The sequence below is a fragment of the Varanus komodoensis genome, unplaced genomic scaffold, assembly GCF_004798865.1.
Source record: "Varanus komodoensis strain SLA01 unplaced genomic scaffold, ASM479886v1 scaffold1, whole genome shotgun sequence".
Lineage (NCBI taxonomy): Eukaryota > Metazoa > Chordata > Lepidosauria > Squamata > Varanidae > Varanus > Varanus komodoensis.
In genome coordinates this window covers 111,036,185-111,063,493 of record NW_025335268.1, presented here as the reverse complement: position 1 = coordinate 111,063,493, position 27,309 = coordinate 111,036,185, and the positions used below count along the sequence as shown (strand labels likewise).

The 27,309-nt window shown below is 40.5% G+C and overlaps 1 protein-coding gene across 1 annotated transcript in view; it reads right to left on the bottom strand.

Annotated features, from left to right (window-relative positions):
• LRRC7 (leucine rich repeat containing 7) overlaps positions 1-27,309 on the bottom strand; it is a 188,112-nt gene that overhangs the window by 109,722 nt on the left and 51,081 nt on the right. Inside the window, exon 5 of the mRNA XM_044440627.1 lies at positions 23,536-23,592. Coding sequence (XP_044296562.1) covers positions 23,536-23,592 — 57 coding nt within the window. The remainder of the gene's footprint in view (positions 1-23,535; positions 23,593-27,309) is intronic.

The following is a 27,309-nucleotide window of genomic DNA, read 5'->3' as shown; positions in this document are numbered from 1 at the left end:
TCTTGAAGGGCATGCACTGGTTGCAATTTGCTTTCTGGGATCAATTTGGTGTACTAGTTTTAACCTTTAAAGTCCTAAATAGCTTATGATCCAGTCTGCCTGTCTTATTACAATCCTGTTTATTATGAGGATCTGAAGGAGAGGTCCTCTCTAGGATACCATTAACTACAGAAGCCCATTCTTTGACTATTCTGCTTCCAAACCATGGAACTGCACTCTTGCAAGAAGTAGACTTGCTCCCCTTTCCTTGGCTTTCAGGAAAGGTGTGAAGACAGCTTCCTTTAAATTAGCATTATTATTTAGGATATTTATATATGCCACTGAACAAAATCTAAAAAATAAGTAGTATTAATAAATTAGCCTTTTAAACCATGCCCTAATTTAAGTATTTGATATGCTCTTTTATTATTTTAAAATAGTTGTATACCATCTTGATCCTTTTTAACAAAAAATGCAACATATGAGTGCTAGTAATAAATAAGGAAGGGGATTTTCCTTCAATCAAAAGTGCAACACAAGCCTTTAACTGTGAACTTATAAAACATTATAGCATCAACCAATGTAGGAATGGGGTAATTGGCTTGGTTGGTTCTAGCATGTAACCCACTTCTTTTCACTAGTTGTCTGTCCCATTTTATTTAAACCACATAGCCCCATTGCACTGTACTTGGGGCTAGGATTGCACTTAACTGTCTAACTGTTTTCTTCACTGCATCAAGTCTAAATCTATTGTATGGATTAACAGTTTAAATCCTATTCACTTTGATGGGTATTTACTGGGTAGGACTAACACCAGATACAATCTTTATCAAAGTTGCACAAATCATTGTTTTTCTGCAAAAAGAAGACAGCAGCATTCAATGCCAAAATCTTGTAGGGACAGCCTGGAGGCTCAACACACTAGCAACAGCTAATTAGCCCATGTTGGGTTAGGAACAGGGTTGCAACCTAAGCAGTTCCAAGAAATAAGAATGAGAGAGAGAGCGAGAGAGAGAGAGAGAGAGAGAGAAGAAAATTAAAATTTTAAAATTGTGGGATCCTACAGCACATAGACAATGAATTCACATTGATATGTATTGACAGTTATTGAACTGTCAGATGTTTTGCTTAAGTTAAAATCATATTTCTTCTGTGTAAGAAATTAAGTAAATTAGAAATTTGAAGGATAACACATGAAATAAATCATTTAAAATAACAAACCTGTTTTATTAAATGTGAATATAAGCTAATGCAGGGTCCCTACTAGTTTGTATTCTAAGACATAAAAAGAGGTATATTACAACAGTTAAACATATGAAAAATGCCAAGACTCCAGGCTCATTTGAACATGATAGGGAAGACAGGCCATTCCACTAGTCCTGCCGAAAAAACCATGTTTTTCTGTCCCCTCCCCATTTCTTTTTCCTCATGTGTTATGTCTGTTTAGATTGTAAGTAAATCTTTGCTTCAAATTATCCAATAAAGGGCCTTGGTCCAATGGCCCCCATATAGCCCATGCTACAGGCTTTAGAAATTCTGACATTTGCTATCAGCTACAAAGATTAGTTAATATGGGACTCTAACCGTAACTGCTGTTATTTGCTGATGATTTCTAAGTATTCTTACTTTCAGAGCTTGAACATTCTGTGGTTCAAATGGTGAAACATACAGTGATCTCTGAGTACTATAATAACTAGGACAAGACAAATTCACTGTAAGAATGTTAACATCATATGATATACAAAGACAACTGTTTCTCAGTTTCAACCCTGAATCTATTAAATATCTGGAACTCATTGTTCCAAGAAATATTTGATTTGCCATTCGGATCAACATAAAGGATATTCCTTGGCACTGAGTCTCTGGGACAATATTAATATTTTTCAGATGGGTGTGGTCACCCAATCTATGGAATGCGCTCCCCAGAGAGGTCCGCCTGGCACCGTCGTTATTTGTTTTTCGGTGCCAGGTGAAGACCTTTTTATTTAAACGTCATTTTAATTGTTAACAATATTTGCTTATTTATCTGGCCAGGGCGACTTCTTTTATATTTTTTATTTATTTTATATTGTTAATTTTAATTTTATATTGTTATTTTTGTATTTTATTGTATTTTATTATGTTGTAAGCCGCCCTGAGGCTTCGGCAAGGGGCGGCATAGAAATGTTTTAATAAATAAATATCATATACCACTTGAAATGGCTTCCAATAAATAATAAAATTAACATTTTCATTAAAATATATTCTCTATTTCATTAGCATTGATTCCCTATTTAGAAAATGTATATAGACCCCAACAGGTGAATTAAGGATTACTTAGTCGTTAATAATAGCAATGAAAGAGGGGGGTTAATCTACCTTCCTAGTTTGGTTCTGCTAGGTCCAATGGCCCAATGGATTCTGCAGCTATAATAGATAAAGATGGATGCCCACTGTTGAAAAAGCTTTGTGCAAGCAGATTGAATCTTAAGTGTCAGCTGACATTAGAATTTTCCATCATGATATGACAGAGACAGCCTATGACTGGTTTAAGTGAAGTATTAGGACAACAAGCATCACAATAAGTTCACAAAGAATACAGAATCATAACATTACTGAATCATTTGGGTAAATATATTGAAATATGTTTAAATCTACCAGATACAGTGGTACCCCGGCTCACAAACTTAATCCATTCCATGATTCTGGTTGCAACCCAATTAGTCACAAGCCAAGTCAAATTTCCCCATAAGGTTCAATGTAAATAAGGTTAATCTGTTCTTTATATAACTTTATGTTATACATAAAGGACGGCATATAAAAGTTTTAAATAAACAAAGAAATGGTTTGGGTTTGTTTGTTTTTTTTTACAAAAACCCACAAAACTAAAGTATGAGCCACGTCCCCAGGCTGTGGGCCAAGCCACGGCCGCTTCGCTGAGGCCAGGGGTGGACGCAGCAGGGAAAGGCAGGAGGTGCCCCACTTGGTCAGCCATGGCCCCGTCCCTCACCTCCTCTCGCCTTGGCCTGAGGAAAGCAGCCCTTACCTCACTCCTCACAGCCCTCTTTTGGCTGGGGGAGCTGTCCCACGCCCACCTTTCTGGGCCCCCACTCCTGCTCCCACTCCCAGAACCGGGCGAATGCCTGAGAAGGGACCATCCGGGCTTGGAAGCGGGGCAGTTGCCTGGAGCTGGGAAGGCCTTGATGGAGGTGAATGCGCCCTCATGGCTCCCCCTCATGGTGGGTGGGTAGAAAGTTATTGTTTGGAGTGTTTGTGCAGGGAAGATGGCCATGATTTTGATCATCACCTGATGCAGAGTTTGCGAGCTGAGGCAAAATTTTTCTGAAATTTGTATTCGCAACCTGATTTGGTTGTGAACTGAGGCGTTCATGAGCCAAGGGACCACTGTAGATTATGGAGAGCTATGATCTGCATTTATGCCTACTTGATAGCTATACATAAATCTGATGTTGGTCATCAGATCAGTATACAAATTTGCTTTGGGATATATATTTTTGCTGTTTGTGGGTACTTTCCCTTAAAACCATCACTGTTGTTCCTTTCATTCACCTCTGTGACAACTGAGCTGGAGACATCTAGAACCTTTTCTTCACTACATGTTTAGTGGCTTTAAACATAGAAATGTTTCTAAAGACTAGATGACCAAAAAGAAATAAGGAAAAAGAATCTAGGAACCCCACCCCCCACATTAGAATCAAAGGTGACAGCTGATTTGATAATATTTTGCCATGTGAGAGACTTGAGCACAGTCTTTCACCATATTGCAAGACAGCCAGCATATTCTAAGACCAATTGATTTTCAATTGATGTTTCTTTTCTGGAAATGTCATCTTTCCAAAAAGGAAAGTGAGATGTCTAGGAAATCCTTTGTCAATATTTATCACATTTATCATATTAGATCCTTTTAGTAATACTGATTATTCTATGTATTTATTTAAAGCTTTTATATACTGTTCTATAATAAACACTGTCAGAACAGTGTACAGTTATTTAAAATCACATCACACATAAGACCGTAACATATGAGCAGGTTGCTTACCTGTAACTGATGTTCTTCAAGTGGCCTTCTGTGCAGTCACACATATGGGTTCTGCGCCTGCGCAGTGCCTGTGGCTGGAAGATTAACAGCTAACGGTTTGGCGGGAAACTCTGCTCCCCCTCCCCCCTAGTAGTATATAAGGAGCGGAGTGTCTGCCATTTTCCAGTCTTTGACAGACCAGACGTTCGCTCCCTAAAATAAGTCATTTTGTTTTGTTTTTTTGTTTGTTTATTGAAGGAACTAACAGAAAAAATTTTGGTGGTATGGAATAAAGCAAAAAATCTGAGTGGTACGACAGTCAAAAAATAGCCCGGTACCAAAGAGAAAAAAGTCGGACCACCCATGACACCAAGTGGGGCTGGTAGGTGGGTTGTGTGACTGCACAGATGGCCACTCGAAGAACATCAGTTACAGGTAAGCAACCTGCTCTTCTTCGTCACGACCTCTGTGCATCACACATATGAGTAGAATAACAAGCTTACCCGAACTGGAGGAGGGAGGTGTCATCAACGAAGAATAGATGAAAGAAAGGCTCTGCTAAATGAACAATCCCGTCTGGCATGAACATCCAGTCTATAGTGCCTTGCAAAAGTACATGTTGCAGCTCTGCAGAAATCCTCAATCAGGACTCCCAATGCAAAGGCTGAAGAGGCAGCTACAGCCCTAGTGGAGTGACCTCTTGGAGTAGTCGGTAAGTCCATTTTAGCTAGCTGGTAAGATACAGTAATGGTGTTAACTATCCATTTGGATAGACGTTGAGGAGTCACAGGGAAGCCTCGGTTTTGTTCTGAGTATTTAATGAAAAGTCTATTAGAATGCCAAAAAGACTCAGTCCTCGATCTGTAGAAAGCTAGACAACGATGAACATCTAGTATATGCAGGGACCTCTCGATCGGATTCGAAGGATCCGAAAAAAAAAAAAATGCTGGCAAAATAATCTCTTGATCCATGTGGAAGGAGGTAGCCACCTTTGGGAGAAAAGACAGGTCAATTCATAGGACTACCTTCTTCTTATGAAAATTCAAAAATGGAGGATCCACTCTGAGAGCACAAAGTTCACTAGATCTACGGGCTGAGGTAACTGCTACAAGGAAGGAAGTTTTCCAGGAAACAAGACGTAGATCAATTGTTGCCAAGGGTTTGAAAGGGAGCCGTGTTGCCTGTAGAACTACTGAGAGACTCCAAGCGGGCATAAACAGCCTAATTGTTGGATGAAGGTTACAAAGTCCTTTCAGGAATCTTTTAATCAGTGGCTGAGAAAAAATGGAAAAACCCTGCACAGTTCCACGGTAATAAGAGATTGCTGCCATATAAACTTTTATGGAAGAGAGTTTAAGTCCAGAATGGTGAAGTTCAAAGAGGAACTGAAGGATCTGATCTATAGATGCGGAGGGCGCTGAAAACGAATGAGATTCAGCAAAACTGGAGAATCTATGCCACTTCGCCACATACGATTTTCAAATGGATGGTCTTAATACAGAGTCAAGAATATACTATATATCGGGATGTAAAGCCTGTGAGGCCGATGGCAGATTCACTGAATTTAATGAGGCAGAGGCTATAATTGGATTCAACATATGGGCTGGTGAATCAGCGGTGGGAACAGAATGAACAAGGGCTGCAGATGGTGTCGGTACCATTCTGGCGTTCATTGCTGTCGAATTCACCATGCGGTCAGTTTCAGTGACGGCAGGTCCGGGTGTCGGATCATGCCCTCCTGTTGAGTAATAAGATAAGGAACAGGAGGAAGTTGAAGGTATTCCTTCCAAGAAATATGAAGAAGGGTTGAGAACCATGGCTGGTGTGGCCACCAAGGAGTTATTAGCAGCCCTGTGGCCCCATAGTGAATACTCTTCGCCAGCACTCTCATGATGAGTGGACTTGGTGGGAAAGCATAAAAGGTCAGATTGCTCCAGGGAATCATGAAGGCATCCCCAGACGACCCTTGGCCAAGTCCCACTCTCGAAAAAAAATTCTCGCACACCCTGTTTTGTCGGGTGGCAAACAGGTCTATATCTGGGGGGGCCCAATGTTGGAACAGTCTGTCGCAGATCTGACGGTCCAGTTCCCATTCGTGTGACCGTGACATGTGTCTGCTCAAAAGATCTGCTTCCGCATTGTCCTTGCCCACGAGATGCACTGCTATAAGAGTGATGTCCCTCAGTATGCACCACTCCCAGATTCACATCAACAAACAGGCTAATTTCGGGGACCTTGTCCCCCCTTCTTTGTTTAAATAAAAAACTGTGGCTATGTTGTCCGAAGTTATCTGGACAACTTGACAGTGAAGCACATCCTCGAATGACCGTAGTGCTTTGAAGACGGCAAGAAGTTACAGGAAGTCGATGTGATTCTTGGAATCCTGGTGGCTCCAGACCCCCTGGGTGCATAGACCGGAGCACAGGGCTCCCCATCCCAGAAGGGACACATCAGTACTGAGAGTCACTGTAGGGTACCGAGGTCAAAACGGGACTCTGTCGTCTAGGTAGCTTGACTCCATCCACCATAGAAAGGAATGTAGAACAGAGGACGGGAGTTGAATCCGCTTCGTAGGCAGATCCCTCTGCGGTCAGAACGTCCCATGGAAAAACAATTGGAGGGGGCACAGCTGGAGTTTGGCATACAGCACTACGGTGATGGACACTGCCATATGTCCCAACAGTCTTTGAACAGGCGGGCAGGAACAGTTCTGTTTTGTCGAATTTGGTGAATGTGTCAGGCGATAGCATGATTTCTGTTTCGAGGAAGGAAGGCTGTTGTCACCGTAGAATCCAGTCGAGCTCCAATAAAGTCAATCGTCTGTGTAGGGAGAAGAGAAGATTTCTGGCGATTAATGCAGAGTCCAAGGTCTTGCAATAGGTCACAAGTGATATTTACGGAGGAACTAAGTCCTTCTCTAATTTGGGAAACCAACAGCCAATCATCAAGGTATAGATATATCTGAATTCCACATAATCGGAGGTATGCACAAACAGGAGCCATACACTTCGTGAAGACCCTCGGTGCGGTGGCCAGTCCAAATGGCAGTACCTTGAATTCGTAGATTTTAGAAGCTACTGCAAAACGGAGGAAACGCCTATATCGTGTATGTATTGAAATATGAAAATAGGCATCTTTCAAGTCTAACGAGGCAAACCAATCCCCTCTCCCCAGCAACGGGAGGATATTCTGAAACGTGGTCATCCAAAACTTCTTTGGTGTTATAAATTTATTGAGGGCTCTCAAGTCCAATATTGGCCGAAGCCCTCCATCTCGTTTCGGCACCATAAAATATCTAGAATAGAATCCGTGGAGTCCTTCCGATGGAGATAAACGATGAACGGCTCCTTTAGAGAGGAGTTGGTAAATCTCGTCCAACAATACCAACGAGCATGGCGTAAACTGGATAGGACTCAATGATGGAACAATGTCAAATTCAATTCTATATCCATGCTGGATGATGGATAACACCCACCCATCAGATGTAATGGACTCCCAAACGGGGATTTGGCTTTTCAGCCAGTCCCCAAATAAAAAGGGAGAGGGTGGGGTTGGGAGGAGAGGAAGGGTTCGCTTGCCCCATCAATGTTGGCGTTTGTCTCCATCAAAGCGGCAGCGGCCTTGCTGGAAATGCTGGGGCGGTTGTTTGCGATGTTGTTGGCGATGCTGTGGCTGTTGGCGGGGTGGATATGGTTGCCTGTACAGAGGCCGGGTCCACGACCACTTACGTTGAAGGGGTGGTTGTAGTTCCATGTGCAGGGCCATCATCCTCGACTCGTGGATCTTCTTCAACTTGTGGTCAGTTCTAGCGTTGAAGAGGCCAGATCCATCAAAGGGTATCTCCTCAATTCTTCTTTTCATCTCCTCCAGAAAGTTGCAGTTACGCAACCATGTGTGTCTCCAGAGGGAGATGGTGCCAACGAGAGCCCTCGAGTCTGTATCCACGTGGTGTCTGGCTGTGGATAATTGTTGTACAGCGACCTGCATCGCTTCCTTGACGAACACCCTCACCAAATCACCTTGATTATCAGGAAGGGCGGAGATGTTGTCTAGGCGCTGCATTATGAAATATTGATAGCGCGCCAGGGTTGCCTTCTTAGGCCCCGTCCTGAAGCCGCATAGACCCGGCGCACAAGGGAGTTGATCTTTCTTCCCTCTTTGTCCCGGGGCGCTGTGTGACCCCATGCCTCCTGACCTTGGGACGATTCCACCACCACTGAATTTGGTTTGGGGTGGCGGAGGAGGAATGGAATGTCTCCGTCACAGACTCTGTACATCGCCTCATATTTTCTAGAGGTCGGTTGAGGCTGCGCCAGGAGATCCCACGGTTGGGTCATCACTTGTCAGAGGGTCATGATGAGTGGCAAGGCGATGGAGGTCGATTGTTCTCCCTGTACGACACTGTAGAAACGGTCGGTACTAGGCCCCGGTTGTTGGCTCACTTCGATCTCCGACGACTTCACAAGCCTGGACATCAGCTTGATGAACATGATATGCAGTTCTTCCGGTGATGCTGGACCTTGTGAAGTGACCACAGCATCGGGAGAAGTCGAATCGACCTCGGACTCGTCCAAGTCCACCCAATATGGAGTCGGGCCGCTGGAGGTGACAGGGATCTCTCACTTTCCTGAGACGGTACACACCTGGCGCCCCTAGAAGCTGCAGAGATCAATCCCGATGTTCGGTTGGTGGGGACTGATCCCTAGCAGCCGGGTAGTATCTGACGGATGGATAGACAGACCATCTCGGTGTGGACGAATACCTAGCATGGTACCAGTCATCGGAGCGGGGTTCTGACGAGCAACTCCTCTGATCCCTCGGTGGAGATAGTCCGGTACCCGGATCAAGCCCAACAGATGGTATAGGAGTTGGGGATCAAGCCCTCGGTGGAGAGTCGTTGATCTCGCCATCAGAGATCGAACTGCGAGGTGGATCTTGATGTAGTTCTGATTCCATACGATGCGGGGAGGCTGGAGGCGTGACTCTCATCACCGCTTGGATAGTCGGGCCCAAGGGCGTTTGTACCGGAGCTGCAACCGGAACTGAAGAGGCTGCCGAACCCGAGCGTCGATGTTTCGAATGCTTGGGTCTCTTCGGTTTCTTGATCAGATTTTCAGCCTTATCTTTCTTGGCCCTTTTGTGTACAGGCGGGTTCTCGGGCGCGCTGTGCTTCCTCTTTTACTTCTGCTTCTTGGGCGGAGAAACAGGCTGCTCCCCGATGACAGAAGCACCCTCGCCTGAGGGGCGTGAGGGTGGAGCAGTAGAGGATGGGGCCGGATGTTGCGGCGGTTCAGTGGAGGCCGGACGGTGGTCTGGTGTGGCTGAAGTGGTAGCGGGCTTAGCCACCAGCCGGTCAGATTGTAGAAGGGCCTGGTCCCACAGAAGCTTCCGTAAACTGTTGTCCCTGTTCTTCCTGGCCTGTTTTGAAAAGGCCAGGCAATGGACACATTTCTCCGTCCTGTGACCCTCCCCTAAACAGAGGAGGCACAGGTCATGCAGTCCCACAGCGGGCATTTTAGAGCCACACTCTCCACACTTGTGGAACGCCGCCCGTTGAGCCATCGTGGAAAAGAAGAAAAGAAGATAGTAAAGCGGGAATAGATAATATTTTGGGGTTTTGTTTTGTTTTTTTTATAGGAACGAGAAGGAAAAAAATGAGAGAAAAATGAAGAGAATAACTGGAATAATACGTTAAGGTAAGAAGGGAATACTAACTTGGAAGGAACAAGAAAAAAAGTTCGAACAAGAGAGCACGAGGCACAATATAAGCGAGAGCGAAGCGGCACGAGGCACAACGAACGGCGGTCACAAAGACTGGAAAATGGCGGACACTCCGCTCCTTATATACTACTGGGGGGGGGGGAGCGAAGTTTCCCACCGAACTGTTAGCTGTTAATCTTCTGGCCACAGGCACTGTGCAGGCGCAGAACCCATATGTGTGATGCACAGAGAGCACAACGAAGAACCACAATACTCATAAAAATTCAAGTAAAATGAACAATTAAGCAATAAATAATGATAATACACAATATAATAAGAACTGATCCAAAGCAGCCATCTTATGAATAAAAACCATTGTAAAATCACAATCTTCTATTCAGTAATAAAAATGTCAAAAAAATAAAAAGGTTTTAACCTGGTGATGAAATGTATTAAGTGTTGTAGCCAGGCACACCTATTATTATTATTCTATTATGATATCTCCATTTCTCTGAAAGAGTGATCTGCCAAAACCTCCAGAACCAACCATAAACTATATATTTTCTGAATGTTTTCCAGTTTCAGGCAATTTCCTTCCTGTCTGTTGCAACCAATAATGGGAAGAGAATGATTTTCCAATGTTTTTCTTTTTAAAATTATGTTTACTTCCCCTTTTAGGTCATCTGGTTTTCATCTGTTACTTTTACTGTGGTCTAACTTTGTCTCCCTGAAGGGCCTGCATGCCGCTATATCATTTAGGGCACATTGTGGTGGCTTCCCATCAGTGGAATTTGCTGCTGCTGCACCTTGTTTTGTGCATAGGATGTTTGCACACTTCTGAGGTCAGAGGCTCACATTCATCATGGGTGCAGGACACATGCCCTTAATTTCTGATTTTTCATCTCTATTGACATGAAAATCTTCAATTTTTACCCCTTACATTTCTTTCTTAGCTCTCTCTTCCAAAGCTGCATTTATCCTTACCTCAGATTATCTCAGTTCATTAGAAAGGAAAGATGATGAAGAATCCCATGTTTTTTCTTCTATTTCTTGGTAATTTTTTAAAAAATGTTTATCTATTTATTAAAAGCTTTTTTATCCTGTCCCCTACAAATGTCTCAGGATGGCTAACAATGTTAGGATGCAAGGAATCCTTATGGCAGTGGTGGCGAACCTATAGCACATGTGCTGCAGCGGGCATGCAGAGCCCTCTCTGTTGGCATGCAAGCAAAGTTGCCCCAGCAGCCAAGCATCAGATAACTGGACACTGGGGCCATACGCATGCTCGGAAAGGAGTAGTGGTGCCAGGTGATGTCATGAGCTGTGACTCATTAGCTGTGACTCGTCCAAGCTTTCACACGGCCTGTCAGTGTGCTGCCAAGGATGGACTGGCAATGAGTTGCTTTTTCTAAACTAAAACCTCAGTATTAGGGCTTCTTTGCAGTGTTGGCACTTTGTGATAAATAAGTGGGTTTTGGGTTGCAGTTTGGGCACTCGGTCTCTAAAAGGTTCGCCATCACTGCCTTAGGGTATTTTGAATAATTTCATCTAGAATAACTTTTACAGCCTTAGAAGCCATTTCAACTTTGGAATCCTTTGTACCTTTAAACAATCCTTAGTATCTTTTAAATCTTGACAGTCTTCAGAGACCTTATTGTCTTTGGAGTCTTTTTCATTCACATTTTTTGGAACTTTTCATATTGTTCAGATATGAGCTGTATCTATTTGCCTGGGAATAAGGTCCACTGAGCTACTTCTAAGCAGACATGCACAGAATTTCACTTAGTTATTTTATATTGCTGACAGGTTAAACCTAGAAGGAAGATCTGAGATCATCATCCTCTATTACAAATTTGAATAAATCTATCAAGCCAACAAAATTCATAGTAGTTCTGTATCAAAACAGATTATTCAGAAATAATATCCCGAATACAATATTTAACTTATATAATTTATTAGCCCAAATTTAGTTACACATTTCATTAATTCAAATAACGCAAAAAAGCAGTTTTGAACTGAAAGCCATGCTGGAACCCTAGAAGCATATTAGGTTCCCTCAATCGAAACCAATCAGAATTTGAAACCTAAAAGTATTTCATCACTATATCAATTCTCATTAACAGAGATCAATCAACATAAACCCTATCATTAAATCAAACATTTTGTTTTCTCATTAGTGTCATGCCTTGTATCTTTAGTTAAGAGAAGCAAATGGCCATTATAGTATTTTAAAGTATTTTGTGTTTCAAACAATATAATTCCCGATATCCTTACAGTTTAACTGGCTTGAAGTTTAATGTAAGAGGATGATGAAGACAAGAATTCCTTGAAATATTAGGAAGAGATCTTGCTCCAAACTGACATGAGTTGGCACTGTGGATGGTCTTAGCTGTTGTTCTTTGCCAGCTGGCCACTGACAATTGTTGGCAATTTTGAAGGCAGTCATGTCAAACCTAAATTTCTACAGATGTACCCACCTTCATTCTCCCATCTCCCTCACAAAAACTGAGTTGTTGCAAACATGTGTATGAGCTTTCTGGAGAATTGGTTTCTTTTTCTTATCTGTTCCTTCTTTGTTCCTGGCTATTTGCTTAACATATTGCAGACTAATCTGATCTGTTCAGGGAAGTATGCATTTGTGCAATGTCAAGAGGCATCCAGCAGTAGGTTTACTGTATACCAAAATGCAAGGAAAGGAAACTGAAACCCTTCAAGCATCTCTTCCAAATATCACCCCAGAGAAACCTCTTTTCACTCCTGAACATGACAACAAGGGAGGTAAAGAAGATACGTTTATGCCATGTCTGAGGTGCTTGTAGAATAACTTAAAGAAATACATAAGAAATATCTACAAATTTGTGATTTATTTTACTTTTCAGAAAAAAACCCCTTTTAATTCAGATTACTTATATACTAATACATTGGCAGCGTTTTGCTGATACAATGCCAGAGTGTGCAGTCTTCTAGAAAATTAGGCTTCAGTGATTTTTTTTTAAAGAAGGAAGAATCTAAGTCATTCTGGATATTTGTAACTTCCACTATGGAAGATCCTGTAGAATAAAGGAAAGATGCTAAAGGAATTGTGCTTCTCTACTCTGTAAAAGATAAACTGTGCATGAAATTACTCAAATCTGTCACGCAGTAACTATTGGAAAAGTCATGCTAAGACACAGCTAGTGGTACTAATAAGCAACTCATTATTTAATTTCCCTAATTTAAAAATACATTGCATTGCTTTTGCCAGAACAGAATTATGAAGAAACAAACAATTCCCAATAAACTACTTGTTGGCGAAAAATCTTTAATTAATGTCATAGTTCAATATTTGACATCTACCATTAATGTAACAATTATATCAAAGGACATGTGGAAAATTCTATAGTTTCAAAAATCTAAAAAATATGTTATCTGATCATGAATATTTCTACAGTTAATAATTAAATTTTTATCTACATATGAATAACACACATTATCAAGGCTCTGCCTTAACTTCTTGACCTAATGCATCATTGTGATATCTAAGAGGAAGAATATTTCCTCATAAATTAATGTACTCTGTTTTTCTCAAATAGTTTGGCAGTAATGTTTAGCCTGGCATGTCGTGAGCGGACCCAGCTAGAGCCAAAGGTCAGTCTCATTCTGTTTCTAAGTTTCTATGTTTACAAATGCATTTTCCAACAACATAATTTTATAACTGAAAATGAAGGGTGAAATAATCTATCACCAATTTCCATCTGAAGGACTCCCATGACATGTTAAATGGCCCCTTTTCCTAAGCAGATTTTAGTCTAACTAGTTGGCCATAATTGAAAGTGACAGTCCTAGTCTTCTGGTTGCACTGAGAACTAGTGTGTCATAGTGGTTAGAGTGCTGGACTGCGGACTTAGAGATCCAATCCTATGAGGAATGGCTACACAACTAGGACTGTTCAGCTTAGGAGAAAGGTGAGGGGAGGAATGGTAGAGATGTTTAAAATGATGCAGGTATGGGGAAAGCAAAGAGGAGGACATTTATCTCTTCCTACCATAGCACTCAAAGCTGGAGTAGTCATGAAGCTGATTGGTGGGAAGTCTGGAGCACATAAAAGGAAGTACTTCTTCAAACAGTGTATAATTACACTGGAATTACCTGCTGCAGAAAGTGGTGATGACCTCAGTTTGGATGGCTTTAACAAGGGATTGGACAGATCCATGAGCAGGGAGGTTATTGGTGGTTACTAGCCTTGCTGCCTATGTACTACCTCATTTACCAGAGGTGGCATGCCTACATACACCAGTTGCTGAGGAGCCTGTGGGGAAGGAGGTCTTGTAACCATTCTACTTGAGGGATCTGTGGGCAGTTTGCTACTGTGTGTACTACATGGATCTTTGGTCTGATCAAGCACAGGTTTTCTTATGTTCTTAAATAATTTCTTACAAATGGCCACCCACATATTGAATATCTCCATTGTGGAAGAGCCCACAACATCCAGAGGTAATTGGCTCCAATTTCGTTTGCTCTAACAGTCAGGAAGTTTTTCCTGATGTTCAGCTCGCATCTGGTTTCCTGTAACTTGACCCCATTATTCTGTGTCCTGCACTCTGGTCTGATCAAGAATTGATCCTGGATCTACTCAGTGAGACAGCTCCCTTCAGTCTTCTTTTCTCAAGGCCGAACATGTCTAGTTATTTCAGTCTCTCCTCATAGAACTTTGTTTCCAGTATCTAGATAATCCCCTGAGTAGATGTTATAAATTTTTTGTCTTGCTTTGCTGAAAACAAAGTACATAGTATGTTCAGAAAGCAGCATATTTTCAGTTCCGTCCAGAGATTATGTCTTTAAAAAGAAAATAGAAACATACCATGATGTCTAACATAGACAGCAACTGTTTTTTAAAATGCAAGTGTGAGAAAGGTGTCCACTACAGGTGAAACAGAATTGCTACCTGGACCTAGCAAAGAACAGGAGTCAGGAACAGATGGCCCTTTTAAATTTGTTTGCAAATTTGCAAGCATAATATGTTTTGTTCGTTGGCAATAAGAAAAATGAATTATTTGGAGGTATTAATTATGGTTTTTGCAAAGTAATTCATTTGGACTGAGTCATTTTGTTACTTAGGAATATATTGCTGAAGTTACTCTGAAATATATTGTATTTTTAATTCTCAGATGATTCAGTAAAGCTTATTGAATTCTACTTTAGTCTGGTAAACATGTAAGCACCCGAAATACAGAAGAGTACAGACAGGGAGTGGCTTAGAGATCGTTCTCCCACCACATACAACCTTTGCCACTTTTAAGACTGCAATATATGAACTCCCTTATTAACCAGCTAAAATATTTTACTATGGTATAGAAAATTGGACAGTATCTTTTCAGAGGTTACATCATTATCTCTTTTTCCTTGAAAACGCCACCCGTTGTAATGGGAAAGAGTATTTCTGTGTAACACACAGGAAGCCATTTCAACTGACTGTAAGTTGTCAAGAAGGTGATATCTCTTAATTCTCCAAGACGCCCTGAAAGGGTAACTGTCCTTTAACAGGGAGGCATAGGAACATCACCCTCCTACTGCGGGAAGGCACAGCCAGCATTCTTCCAGGAAGCTCATGGAAGTGGTAGCCCTGCACCTGTTCACCACTATTAATCAGGTTTTGTGTCTTAAAGAAATTAAGTCTGAAGCTTTTGTTAGCAATACCACTGCTGATTGGGAGATGTCATGTTATAATGAAAAATAACCTATCCCATTTAATATCAGCTTTAATGTATATTTAATTAAAATGCCATAAGAAATGAATCAGTTTAAGATGTCAAGTGGTAGGAAATTAGATGGAACAGGGAGCATGTACAACTAATTTGTGATTATTATTTTTCTAGAAAAAAATTTGAACAGTTCATCATACTGTTCATCATTCTGTCTTCAACACAGAGAGCACCTTCTATCTGGCTACAACTATGAAACGAAAGAAGGGGAAATGCCATGCTTAAGAACAAATGAAAAAGTACTCTTGGTGATAAAGCATGTGCATACAATGCTATTTTAAATCCAGTTGAAATAATTATAAGTAGACAAGTTGTCATTGTTAAAGAAGAAACCTACTTTTCAAAATAGTTTCAATGGTAGATATGTTCTAAAGTATTTACTATAGCTTCACTTGTGGGCAGTCCTCCAGAACTTTTGTGCTACAAATTCCATCAGTCCTAACCACTCTATTCACTGGTAAGGAATTATGAAAGTTCAAAATCAAAACATTGCCAAGCCCATTCCGTTAACTGAAGTAAGGCAGGATGGGCAACTTGTGGCTCTGCCTTACCTCAGTTCAGGAATGGACTTACCAAATTGAGCTATTTAAACAGCAATAACAACAAAGCAATAGATCTTCCTCCAAGCCCAATAGTGGAATCCAGAAACATTTAGGATTCTGATGACCTAAGTAGAGGTGTGACAGCTCCAAATCCCTCATTCAGGTTCCCCATTCCATAAACTTCTCTGCTCAGTTCTCTCCTGATCTCACTTATTGTCCACATGAAAACACCAACAAAAGAAAGGAGACCTTGTTAATCAAAAGCTCCATTCCTGCCTTCCTTGCACTTCAAGCACTGCAACAGCAATTCAGGTACCAGAAATTCTGGGAAATATAGTTTTCCCCGGGCATCTGAACCCTTAATATAGGACTTAGGTGCTAAAGTTGTCTGCACATGGGATGCTGATGTGATCACTAGTTGGGGATAATTCATTTAGAGAGTCTATCTGCAACTAGACATTTTACCCTATTGAGTCACAGAGAATAAAAGCTTTGTTTGAAGTGAGAGCGAACAACATACAGTGGCATGATACAAACTTCATCAAGCTTTCATTACTCATGTTCAAACCAGATTAATTCCAACCATAGCAGGCATAGTGAAAACAAAACAAATCAGCCAGAAGTTCAAATCTGCACAGCGGGGTGAGCTGCTGTTGCCTTGTCCCAGCTCCTGCTTACCCCGAAGCTTGAAACTGTGTAAGAGCACAAGCAGATAAATGGGTACCCACCTTGAGTGACCTGTATGGAAGTGTGAGGACCAGCCCCGCATCGGACCTGCAGCAGCAGTGGCAGCACTGCCAGTGGAAAGAGACTGGAGGACGCTGACACTCCTGCAGACCAACACTAGCTGCCTTGTATGCAAAGCTGGCTTGCCCCCTGTGATGCACCATGGATAGCATGCCAGCTAGCGATCTTTAGTAACCAAGCTACTCTGCATTAGCACTGTAGACTTCCAGGCTAATTGCACCAGTGCTATATGAAATAAAGTACCCTTAAACATAAATAGAATGTTTAAGGATATTGGATTTTATCCAGGATGCTGCCTGCTGATTGGTTTATGCCCATGGAATGGTGAAGAGTAATTTCCCTTCCTCATCTGCAGAACCCTGAACACCTTCAAAATATGCTCTGTAGGATTAGGGGGACCTTGGATTTTGCGTCATTCTTTTCATACACTGCAGTCATTTCAGAGTCTTTTCACTGGCTTAATTAATAACATAAAAACTGTTGTAGTACTTTTCAATTAAATGCCTTAGTAATGCCCTTTAGTTAGCTTCTGTGACACATGAGACACAATGAGATGTGTAGATACCTGTTAATTGTACAAAAGCTTTCTATGGCTTCTGCAATAATAAACCATATATCTATCAATTATTAAAGAGAGAGATGCTGCATATACCCAACTTACTTTATGATCTACCATTTCTGGGACAGTCTCTTCAAAACTTCAAGCATCAGCCCTGTGTCTTAAGATACTTTTAATAGAGCTTTCAAGAATTAAACCATTGAGTTTCTCTTTATACAAACCTGCACTCTATTGCTGAAGTATAGTTTAAATCAGGGATAGATCTCCAGACATTTGGAGATCGAGATCTACCTCCAGACAGGAGGTAGATCTCCAGACATTTGGATTTCAACTCCCACAAGCCCTTGCCAGCATGGCAAATAAGTTAAAAAAAAAAACAGAACCCAATCTATCTTTGATGGTATTATATTCTAGTATGTAAGTTGTTACACGTAGGAAACAGATATACTATGGAATGCAATTTTCCATTGGAAAAGTTAATGTTTTGAAGAAAAACGGAAACATAATCACTCCTTTCTTATAAAATGGTTATCCCATTAGCAGACATATTGGGCATCAAAATGAACTAAGACGTAGGACATGAGAATATCCCTAGTGAGTCGGTAGCAAGATCTAGGGTGGGAAGACATTCTGAAAGTATGCATCCTCTACCTGATCAACTTCAAGGGGTGTGTGTGTAGGAGATCCACTTAGAACACTGTATTCAAAAGATGAACAATGGTAGTCAAGGGGTTTGTGCCAGTGAAAGGAATAAGAATCAGTCAGAAGGGAAATTCAAGTGAACTGATGATGTTACTCAGGCTCAGAAAAACAAATGGGGTAGTAAAACTGCAGGGTAATTAGGACCGTGAGTGGTATGCAAAGGAAACAAATATTCTGCTTAGCCAACATCAAGGTTTACACTAATCACTAGTCAGAGTGACTTTTCCTCTAGGTGTTGAAATGTTTGCAAACTGAAAAACTACAGAGAAAGGAAATAACATTATATATGCATAATTTTTTTGTAAAAAATAGAACAAGGATTAGAACATTACAAGAATAATAAAGTATTTGCATAACGTAATTATTATGAATTATGTATATTTACCTTAATGCAAATGTACATAAAAGCTGAAGAACACTTCAAAAGCATGCTGTATTCCATTTATAGTAAAACTGGGGAGGGTGAGTGGAATGTAACAAAAAAAGGAAGGTGCAAGATACAAAAACTGGGACATCTTTTCATGGACTACCCATTCTTTTAATGCATGTTCATTAAAATGGTAGTAAAAGGCTAATTCTAGTTAAGAGGGGTAGCTGTGTTACAATGCAGCAATAATAAACATTTATGAACTGTTGCAACTGCACTATTACTCTCTGCCTAGTCAGACAACAGTTGAGTATGGGTTGAGTGTAGGTGTTATCTTGACCTAGTCTATGACAAAAATGTAATTTTCTGAGAAAATATCTGTCATATTCACTTACAGTTGTGTGTAGACTTGGCTACCTACTTATCATAGACAATACATATAACAGAGGCCTGACATATTTCCTTTGAAAAAAATAAAAACAAACACCTTCCCACAACTTCTCAACATTCTTTCCCTGCATACTTGCTTTTCTCCACACTACAGTAGATTACTTCCCTCTTTATTACTTAGAATATAAAGCACAATTTGATGTATGCTTAGATAGAAACTAGCCCTACAACTCTGAGCATGGTTCAATCAAGACGGCTGGCTGAGACATGCTGGGTTTTGTTTCTGTCTAAATATGAATAAGTTTGCACCTAACACTGTAAAACAGTTCCTCTCAAGTCAACTGCTCAATTTCTCCGGAAGAAGAATACTTTGATTCAAACCAGGGTGCTTTATAAAGAAGCCACTTATAGTACCAGCAGCACCCCCCAAATGACTGAATCAAGATGACATTCTAACGTGAAAGGCGTAGCTTTATGCAGTCATGCATTTAGCAGCACTGAACATGCAATCACAAGGACAAGTGCCAGTAGAGATGATATTAAAATGCACGTATAATCTGCAGTTAATGCTTTTGGGCATAAAAAGGGGCATGGAATTGTGGATGTGACGTACATGCTTGGCATAAGAAGCCATTTTTATGATTAGCATAGCAATTAAGAACCTTCATCTTCACAGACATATTTGCCACAGATGCACACACTCAATACAAACTATACACTTGGAATATTTCTGTTATTTATAGGATACACTTAAAGTGTTTGTGTGTTCAACAATTATTGATACAATTAAGTCAAATGCTTGCTTACTTGCTTATAATTAAACCAAAGCATCAGCTATGATGGATGCCAGCATAGCAGCAGCAAGGATCTGGAATTGTATTTGCAAGTTGTTTATCTTTATATGAAATGACAAGAAAAAGCCATTGATTCACTGTCTCATCCCAATGCTAGTAAATACTGGAGTTAACCAGAAGGCTTTCTTCTCAAAACCCAATCCATTAAAAGGATTTCTATAGCAAATATTAAAAGATATGCCTTCCTTCCTTTCTCATACTGTGATCAAAATGATGTTCTCAGTATCAATATGGTAGGTCATCTTGCGGGACAATGTTCTGAGTACCCATAAAACAGAGGCTCATCTTAGTACATCAAAGACACAAATTTTGCACTGCATACTCCTGAATAAAACAGATTTTGACCATGAATGTTTTCACATACCCTATGTCCATATGATGTGAGCCTGCCACCAGCGCACTATCCTCTCACATGTTATACCAGAAGAAGAAACACAAGGTATGGTTTCATCACACTTTTATGTGCCCTGCTCCAGTTCATTCACTGTCATTTATATCTGGTGGGCAAATACTCTGTGTTTCTTTTATCAAATGCTACCAGAAAGTGCAGGCTAGCAGAATCCACACTTGCCTTTTCTTATATACCCAAGATATGTATCTTATGGTAAGTTCAACCTTCACTTTCCATGAGAAATTATAAAAACATTGTAAGACACCCTAAACTAGTGGTGGTTTCACAGGAAGTATGATATGTCTTCTATTCTTGTAAGATCCCATCAAGTGAATGGGGGAAAAAATCCAAAGTAAAACAGTCTTCACCTCAGGAACTCATACAGACCACTTATGTTCTTCTGATTTCAACAAATGTTGAAAAGGAGCACTTTTTATCAGCTTTAGCTGATTTACCCACTGCATCTTATCTTGACAGGCAGAGTCTAAACATGGTTATCCATACTTTGGTAACCTCTTGTCCAGACTATTATAACATGCTCTATATGGGGCTGAATTTGAAGATCGTCTGGAATCTACAGCTGATTCAGAACAGGGCAGTGGGGCTGCTGATGGGGACTGAGATCGCATCACACCAGTCCTCTTCATCTGCACTGGCTGCCAGTTGAAGTCTGGGCCCAATTCAAAGGGCTTGCTCTAACATTTGAAGTCCTAAATGGCTTGAGCCAGGTAATTTGAACATATGAGAACATATGGTCCCATATGTTCCTACCCAACCATTAAGATTGGCCACCAAGGTCCTTCTCAAGGAGACCCCACTAAAGAAGTAAGGGAGGTGGCAACCAGGAGAAGGGCCTTTTCAGTAATGGCACCCCATCTCTGGAACATACTCCCCAGAGAGGTACACCTGGCACTATCCTTGCCATCCTTTTGGCACCATGTGAAAACCTTGTAATTTTCTAATTAATTTTCTAATTCTAATTTCTAATAGAGTAGACTGTGTGTCTACATCTGCTGAACCAGTTTTAAATATTGTTTATTGGTTGCTGCTGTACCGGAGGGGGTCAACTTATAGTTGTTTCAGTTGCCGTCCGATGGTTGTTGTTTTATTATACTGTTTTCAGTTTTTATCATATTTTATGAGTACATTGTATTTATGAATATTTTATGAATTGCACTTTATGATTTCTAATATTTGTGAACTGACCAGCATGCCCATGGACTATGGGGCAGCATGTATTAAATAAATAAAGTGCTTTCTTTAAGTACATTCTTCCAATTTGGCAGGAGATTTTTGCTTGTTTGTTTTGCAAAATACAGTATCCAGGATAGAAATAAGATCAGTTGTAGCAGCAAAACAATATAGCACCACAAATGCATCCTCTTACCTGCATTCACTTTGACACCCCACATGCATATATGCTGTGGCTGCAAATCAGTTGCCTTCTTTTCACCTTTATAGCTGGCATGGTTACTGTTGTACTCAGAGTTTTAGTGGTACAAGAGTAGCAATTTTAGCAGCTCAAGAGTTACAGCAGGCATAAGGCCATTAATCTGTTGGGACAGTTCTAGTGATCCATTCTTCCAAAGTATTACAGCTGATACAGCTGCACGGCTGAGGACATCTGGACATCTAGCAGACTTTCTTACCCAAAAAATGACCCTACCATCTCTCAAATAATGGCAGGAAGAGCAGCTCCATAACAGCACAATGCGAGTACTGATACTTCAGGTGGGAGGAAGGACCTGGACCAAATTGCAGTGCTCTTTCCCTCAATCAGTGAGTCAGTCATCTGTTAAACCCTGGTATACTCCCTTTTCCAACAGAAGATATACAGTAACCAGTGCAATGCTAGTCTCATGAAAAAGGATATCTATCATGACTCCCTGGAACAGGAGAATGAGTTTATTTAGGTTTCAAAGAAAACCCACTCCTCTCAAAAATGTAGAGCAATTATGCAATTCCGACCTAACTTTCTTAAGGTTATTTTTTTAAGAGCAACAATATTTTTGCTAATGATTAAAAGCAGATCGGAGGGGTGACAAGTTCTATATTTAAATAGGTTTCTTAAGCATGCTTATAGGCAACTGGACTAAAATTGCATCAGGCAAAAATATCTTGGGCAGGTGGTGAAATATAATTAATATTTATATTTTATAGTCTTTTTTCAATCTACTGCAACCCATTGCAATAATTATACCTGCAGCTATATATCATTCAGCAAATGCTATGTGATTAACAGCAGAAACAGTATTATTTATAGAGAAAAAAGATGCAGCAAAGCCAGACAGCTTTGCCATTTGGGATACAGTAAATTCAGAGTTGGTTCAGGTGTAATTAATGGATTTTCAACTAATATAAAGTACAGAACTGTGGTAGTTACTGTGCATCAAATGTAAATTTATTGACCAGAATGTCCAACATGGGTGATGCCATAAGTCAAAATACTTTATTATCATACAGACACAGTACATACTTTCTATGCATTAAACCCCAGGTACAATCCCTGGTAAGTTCAGTAAAAGGATATTAGACAGCAGGACTAAAGAAGAGCCCTGCACGAGATCCCAGAGAGCTGCCATCAGCCTGAGTAGATAATACTTTGGAAGATGTATCCAATGTCAAACTCAATACATGACAGTTTCATTCATTCACCTATCTGATGAGCACAAATCCCATTTCAACAAGAGTGTTCAACTGCACAGGATTATAAATTTATGGAGGGCAATGAATTCAGCAAATCAGATTTAGGGAAGTGATCTTTATTGTAGTCATCCAATAAAACGTTGATATAATTTTGGCTGGTTGATGCTGGTTTGTATAAACCTCCATGAAGAAAGAACTTAATTAGTGCTAATCTTGGTACATTTTACAAGCTAATTCTGGAGTGGGAGTATTTGAATTGAAGATGGAGTAGCACAGAGAAAGCTCCTCTTGCCTAACAAAGGCTTAGAGAAGTCTTCCTCAACCTGGTATCTTCCAGATGTTTTAGAATTCAACTCTCATGAGTCCCGTCTAGCATGGCCAAAAGTAGAAGACATTGGAAGTTGTAGACCATAACCTCTGGAGGGCAACAAATTGGGGATCACTAGTTTAGAAGCCACTAGTGCTAATTCTGCAGCAGAGCAGAATCATATGAAAATAAATGCCAACCTAAATTTTCACAATAGAAAATCTATGGGCAACATATTAATTTTGTGATGTAAGCTGGGATTTCATTGACCAGTTGTGGGTAGATAGTTCCATACTAGAAAAACATCCAGAAGATACTAGAATATCTTACATATTTTTTCATACATAATTCTTTACCAAAGTAACTGTTAAGCATACACCAAACTGTATGTTTTGTGATCTAATGTTTATCGGCCTTTTCCTTAAAATTGCTTATGATTTAGAGTTATTACATCCCCAAAATGAATACTTTTCTGAAAATTCTAAAACACAAGTTGCAATGAAATCATTTGGCAAACCACCACAATTCTGAATAGAATGAAAACAAAATATTCTTTTAAAACATCAAGTAATTAAAATACATATTCACTTACTTTGGTAGAGTTTTCAAGTGATTCTCTCGTAATTCCAATATTCGTAATTTAACAAGTCTAGAAGTGTTAAAGATAAAAAGTATAAATAGAAATGAAAAATCCATTTCATGGACAATATACATATAAGATTTTTGTTTTAGCACAAATTTATCTTAATATTCATATATTGTTGCATTCCTATAGTCTCTGGGTGGTTTATGATGTTAGCCATACATTTCCTTGACATTCTTCCCATGCACCCGGCCACCCTCTAATAAGAACCATAGCCATATGTTTGCAGCTGAAAACAACTGCTTTAAATTATATTTTGCTCATTATCTTAATGAGACAACTATGCTGAATCTTAATTTTCAGCAGATATTCCTAGTACTAGAATATTAACTGACTTCAAGACAGCATACATCAGCATGATTGCTAGCAGTGCTCTTCCGGAAAATCCTGACAAGCCACATATGAGCAATTAAATAAGGGAAAGACACAGAATGGTGAAATAAATGAATGTTGCCATGAGCAAAAGCATGTTTGCTTATCAGATTTAACCTATTCATAGCAAATAGGGCAAAAACAAAATAAAACATCCAGCATGTGTACATATGTATACATGTATTTACTTTAACTTATCTCAAAATACATCATGCCTTTTAGAGTACTTAAAGAAAAAAATTCATTATATCGCTGTGAGCTAAAAGAAAATAAATTGGAAAAAGAGAGAACTAAAGCAAGTAGAAGACTCATGTGATAGATACAAGAAAAGAAAAAGAGGCTATTCTAAAGGCTCCATTAAGGTTCTCTATCTAATATCTCCTTATTATTGGCTCCTCAGACTAGGGCCAATGGGCCGGATACAGCCCACCATGCTCATTTATCCAGCCCGCCTCAGTGATTTCCAAATGAGTCCAAAAGCTCTGAGCCGGCACAGATGTTATTTGAAACTGAGCAGAGAGCCAGCGCATGCACCAAGTTGTAACAGCTCAACTGTGCATGCACCAGCTCTTCCCCCACATTGCACGCATATACAGAGTGGGAATATGGAGCAGGAAACAGAAGAGAGGTGGGCAGGAGAGAGAGAGAGAGAGAGAGAGAGAGAGAGAGAGAGAGAGAGAGAGAGAAAAAAGGATAGAAGGTAAGAAAAAGATAACTTTTTAAATTCATTTTTAAGTATGTGAGCCACATCCCCAGGCTGTGAACCAAGCCATGACCGCCTTGCTGAACCCAGGGGCAGCCGCTTGATGGTGGCCGCAGTTTGCCCAAAGAAGGCTGCGGCGGAGGCGTGGGAACTGTGACCTTCTATGGGCAAGCCACCGCTGAGCAGCCGCCACACTTCTTCCCCCCATAGTGGGGAGAGGTGGGAGGCACCCCGATTGGCCAGGTGCAGCCCTGTCCCTCACGTCCCCTCGCCTTGGAAAGAAGCCCTTACCTCGGAGCCGCCCCGCGCTCGCCTCTCCAGCCTCCCGCTCCCGCTTCTTTGGAACTGGGGCAGCAGTGAGGACTATAATTTCCATCATGTCCAACCAGCATGGCCAATGGAAGTTACATTCCAATTCATCTGGACAGTACCAGTTTTGGCAAGGTTGCACTTAAAATACGGTATTCATTAGCTCGGCATCCAAGTACAGCCATTGTGTATTGTGGGAATTGTTCTGGGCTGACTTGCTTCAAATACTAAGAGTAGCATTAACAGTATTTATCCTTAGTATTTTTGCTTCATTCTTTGTAAATGCCAGTTGCAGTCATCAGCTGCACTATGCAAAATACTATATTTAGTGCCTTGGTTGTGTTGCAGCTATGTCCCTTGAATATGGACATGCTCTTCCCCACCTCATCTTGGCTTCTGCTGCAGCCCGAAGGAGCAGAGCAAACATTTTTTAATGTTTAATTATAATTAATTTTAATCAATTTTAATGTGCAGTGTGCATAGGAATTTGTTTGTATTTTTTTCAAACTATAGTCCAGCCCCCAAACAGTCTTAGGGACAGTGAACTGGCCCCCTGTTTAAAAAGTTTGAGGACCCCTGGCTTATGCTGTCAGTGATTTGGGAGCAACACCAATACCCTGTTATCACTAATGCCTCATGAGCACATGTATGCTTTACACTGTGAAAAGTTCATGATTTATTTTCAAATCTCTTTTAACAGATTTACTATATGGCCTAAGACATGTCAGAATCACAATAACTCCCACCATTCCCCAGGCAGCCATGTTGGCAGGCTAATGCTAGCAGTTGTAGGAACTTTTCTGTTTAAACATGCATCATATTGCAATCTTAAGTGCCAAAAGTATTACATGGAAAACTAAGAATGGCATCTTCTATCATCAGGCTAGACAAACTATGTGAAAGAGGTGGAAGGAGCTTGTAGCAGTTTATTCCTATTATTTTTCAACATACGTATCTTGAGCAACTGATGTAGATTTCACTTTGCCTCTTTTCTTGATAATCAAACCGTGCAATACATCATAAATTGGTCTACCAAAAACATCTCAGAATAGCTTTGAGAAAAGATTCATGGTGAGTCAGACAAAGGCCCATCTGGCCCTGCATTCTGTTCACACAGCGGCCCAGCTACCTGTGAGAAGCCAGCAAGTAGGGCATGAGTGCAACAGAACTCCCACACACACTCTCCTGCAACAGGAAAGCAGACGCACGCTGCCTCCACCACTAAAGGCAATGTGTAGCCATCCCTGACACAGGAAACTAGCGGTCCACAAGCAAGATGCACATTTCTGGAAGAAGGGCAGACGGCAATGCTCACAGAACTCACCCTATTCCAGGATTAAGTGCTTCACGTTATTTTGAATGCTACCTTCCTGCTGGACTTATGGTGGGTCCTGCAGGCACAATGCTGCCTGTATTAGGGCAATATGACATTAGTAGTTATCTTTTATGTCGCTTCCCTAGCTATGCCTAACATGAAATTTGCTTTTTTCATAGCAGCCACACAACGGGTTGACATTTTGATCAAGTTGTTCACCACAATGCCAAGATCTTTTTCATGGTCAGTCATGGTAGCTCATCAGTATATATGTAGAATCCTTTTGTTTTTCTTTTGTCCCAATATGCCTTTCTGTTTGCTGTTTTAATGTTCATTTCCATCCCCTTGTAATGTATATCATAATTCTTTTTGTTTTAACCACTCTACATCATTTGGTGACATTGGCAAAATTGGCTGCTTCACTACTTACTCATAATTCCAAATCTTTTAAGAACATGTTAAAAAGTACCACTTGCAATCCTTGTAGGACTCCACTGTAACTATCTCATTCCTCCATACTGAGAATTGACTATTCCTACCCTCTGCTTTTTAAAAGTAGTTTTGAATCTATAAGAGGATCTCTAATTTTAATACATAACTGCTAAGTTTGTTCAGAAGTCTTTGCTGAGGGACTTTGCTTGAATCCTCTTGAAAATTCAAGTAAACAGTATCTACCCATTCAACCCTATCCCCATGATCATTACAATTCCAAAAGAACTCTAAAAGGTTAGAGAGACAGAACATACCTTTGCAGAAAACATCTTGTTTCTTTTTCAGCCGGATGAGTTCTTCTATATGCTTCATTTTTTTATCTTTATGCTTTATGCCAGTTTATCCACAAAAAGGCATTAAGCAAAGCAGCCTGTCATTTCTGGGACCTCTCATAAATCCCTTTCTAAAAATGTTGTTACATTGGCCACTGTCCAGTCCTCTGGTTCAGAGGAAAATCATAGGGACATGCTATGCACCACCACCCCAAAAAAAATCACATTTGAGTTCTCTAAGAACTCTAGGGCAGAAACCT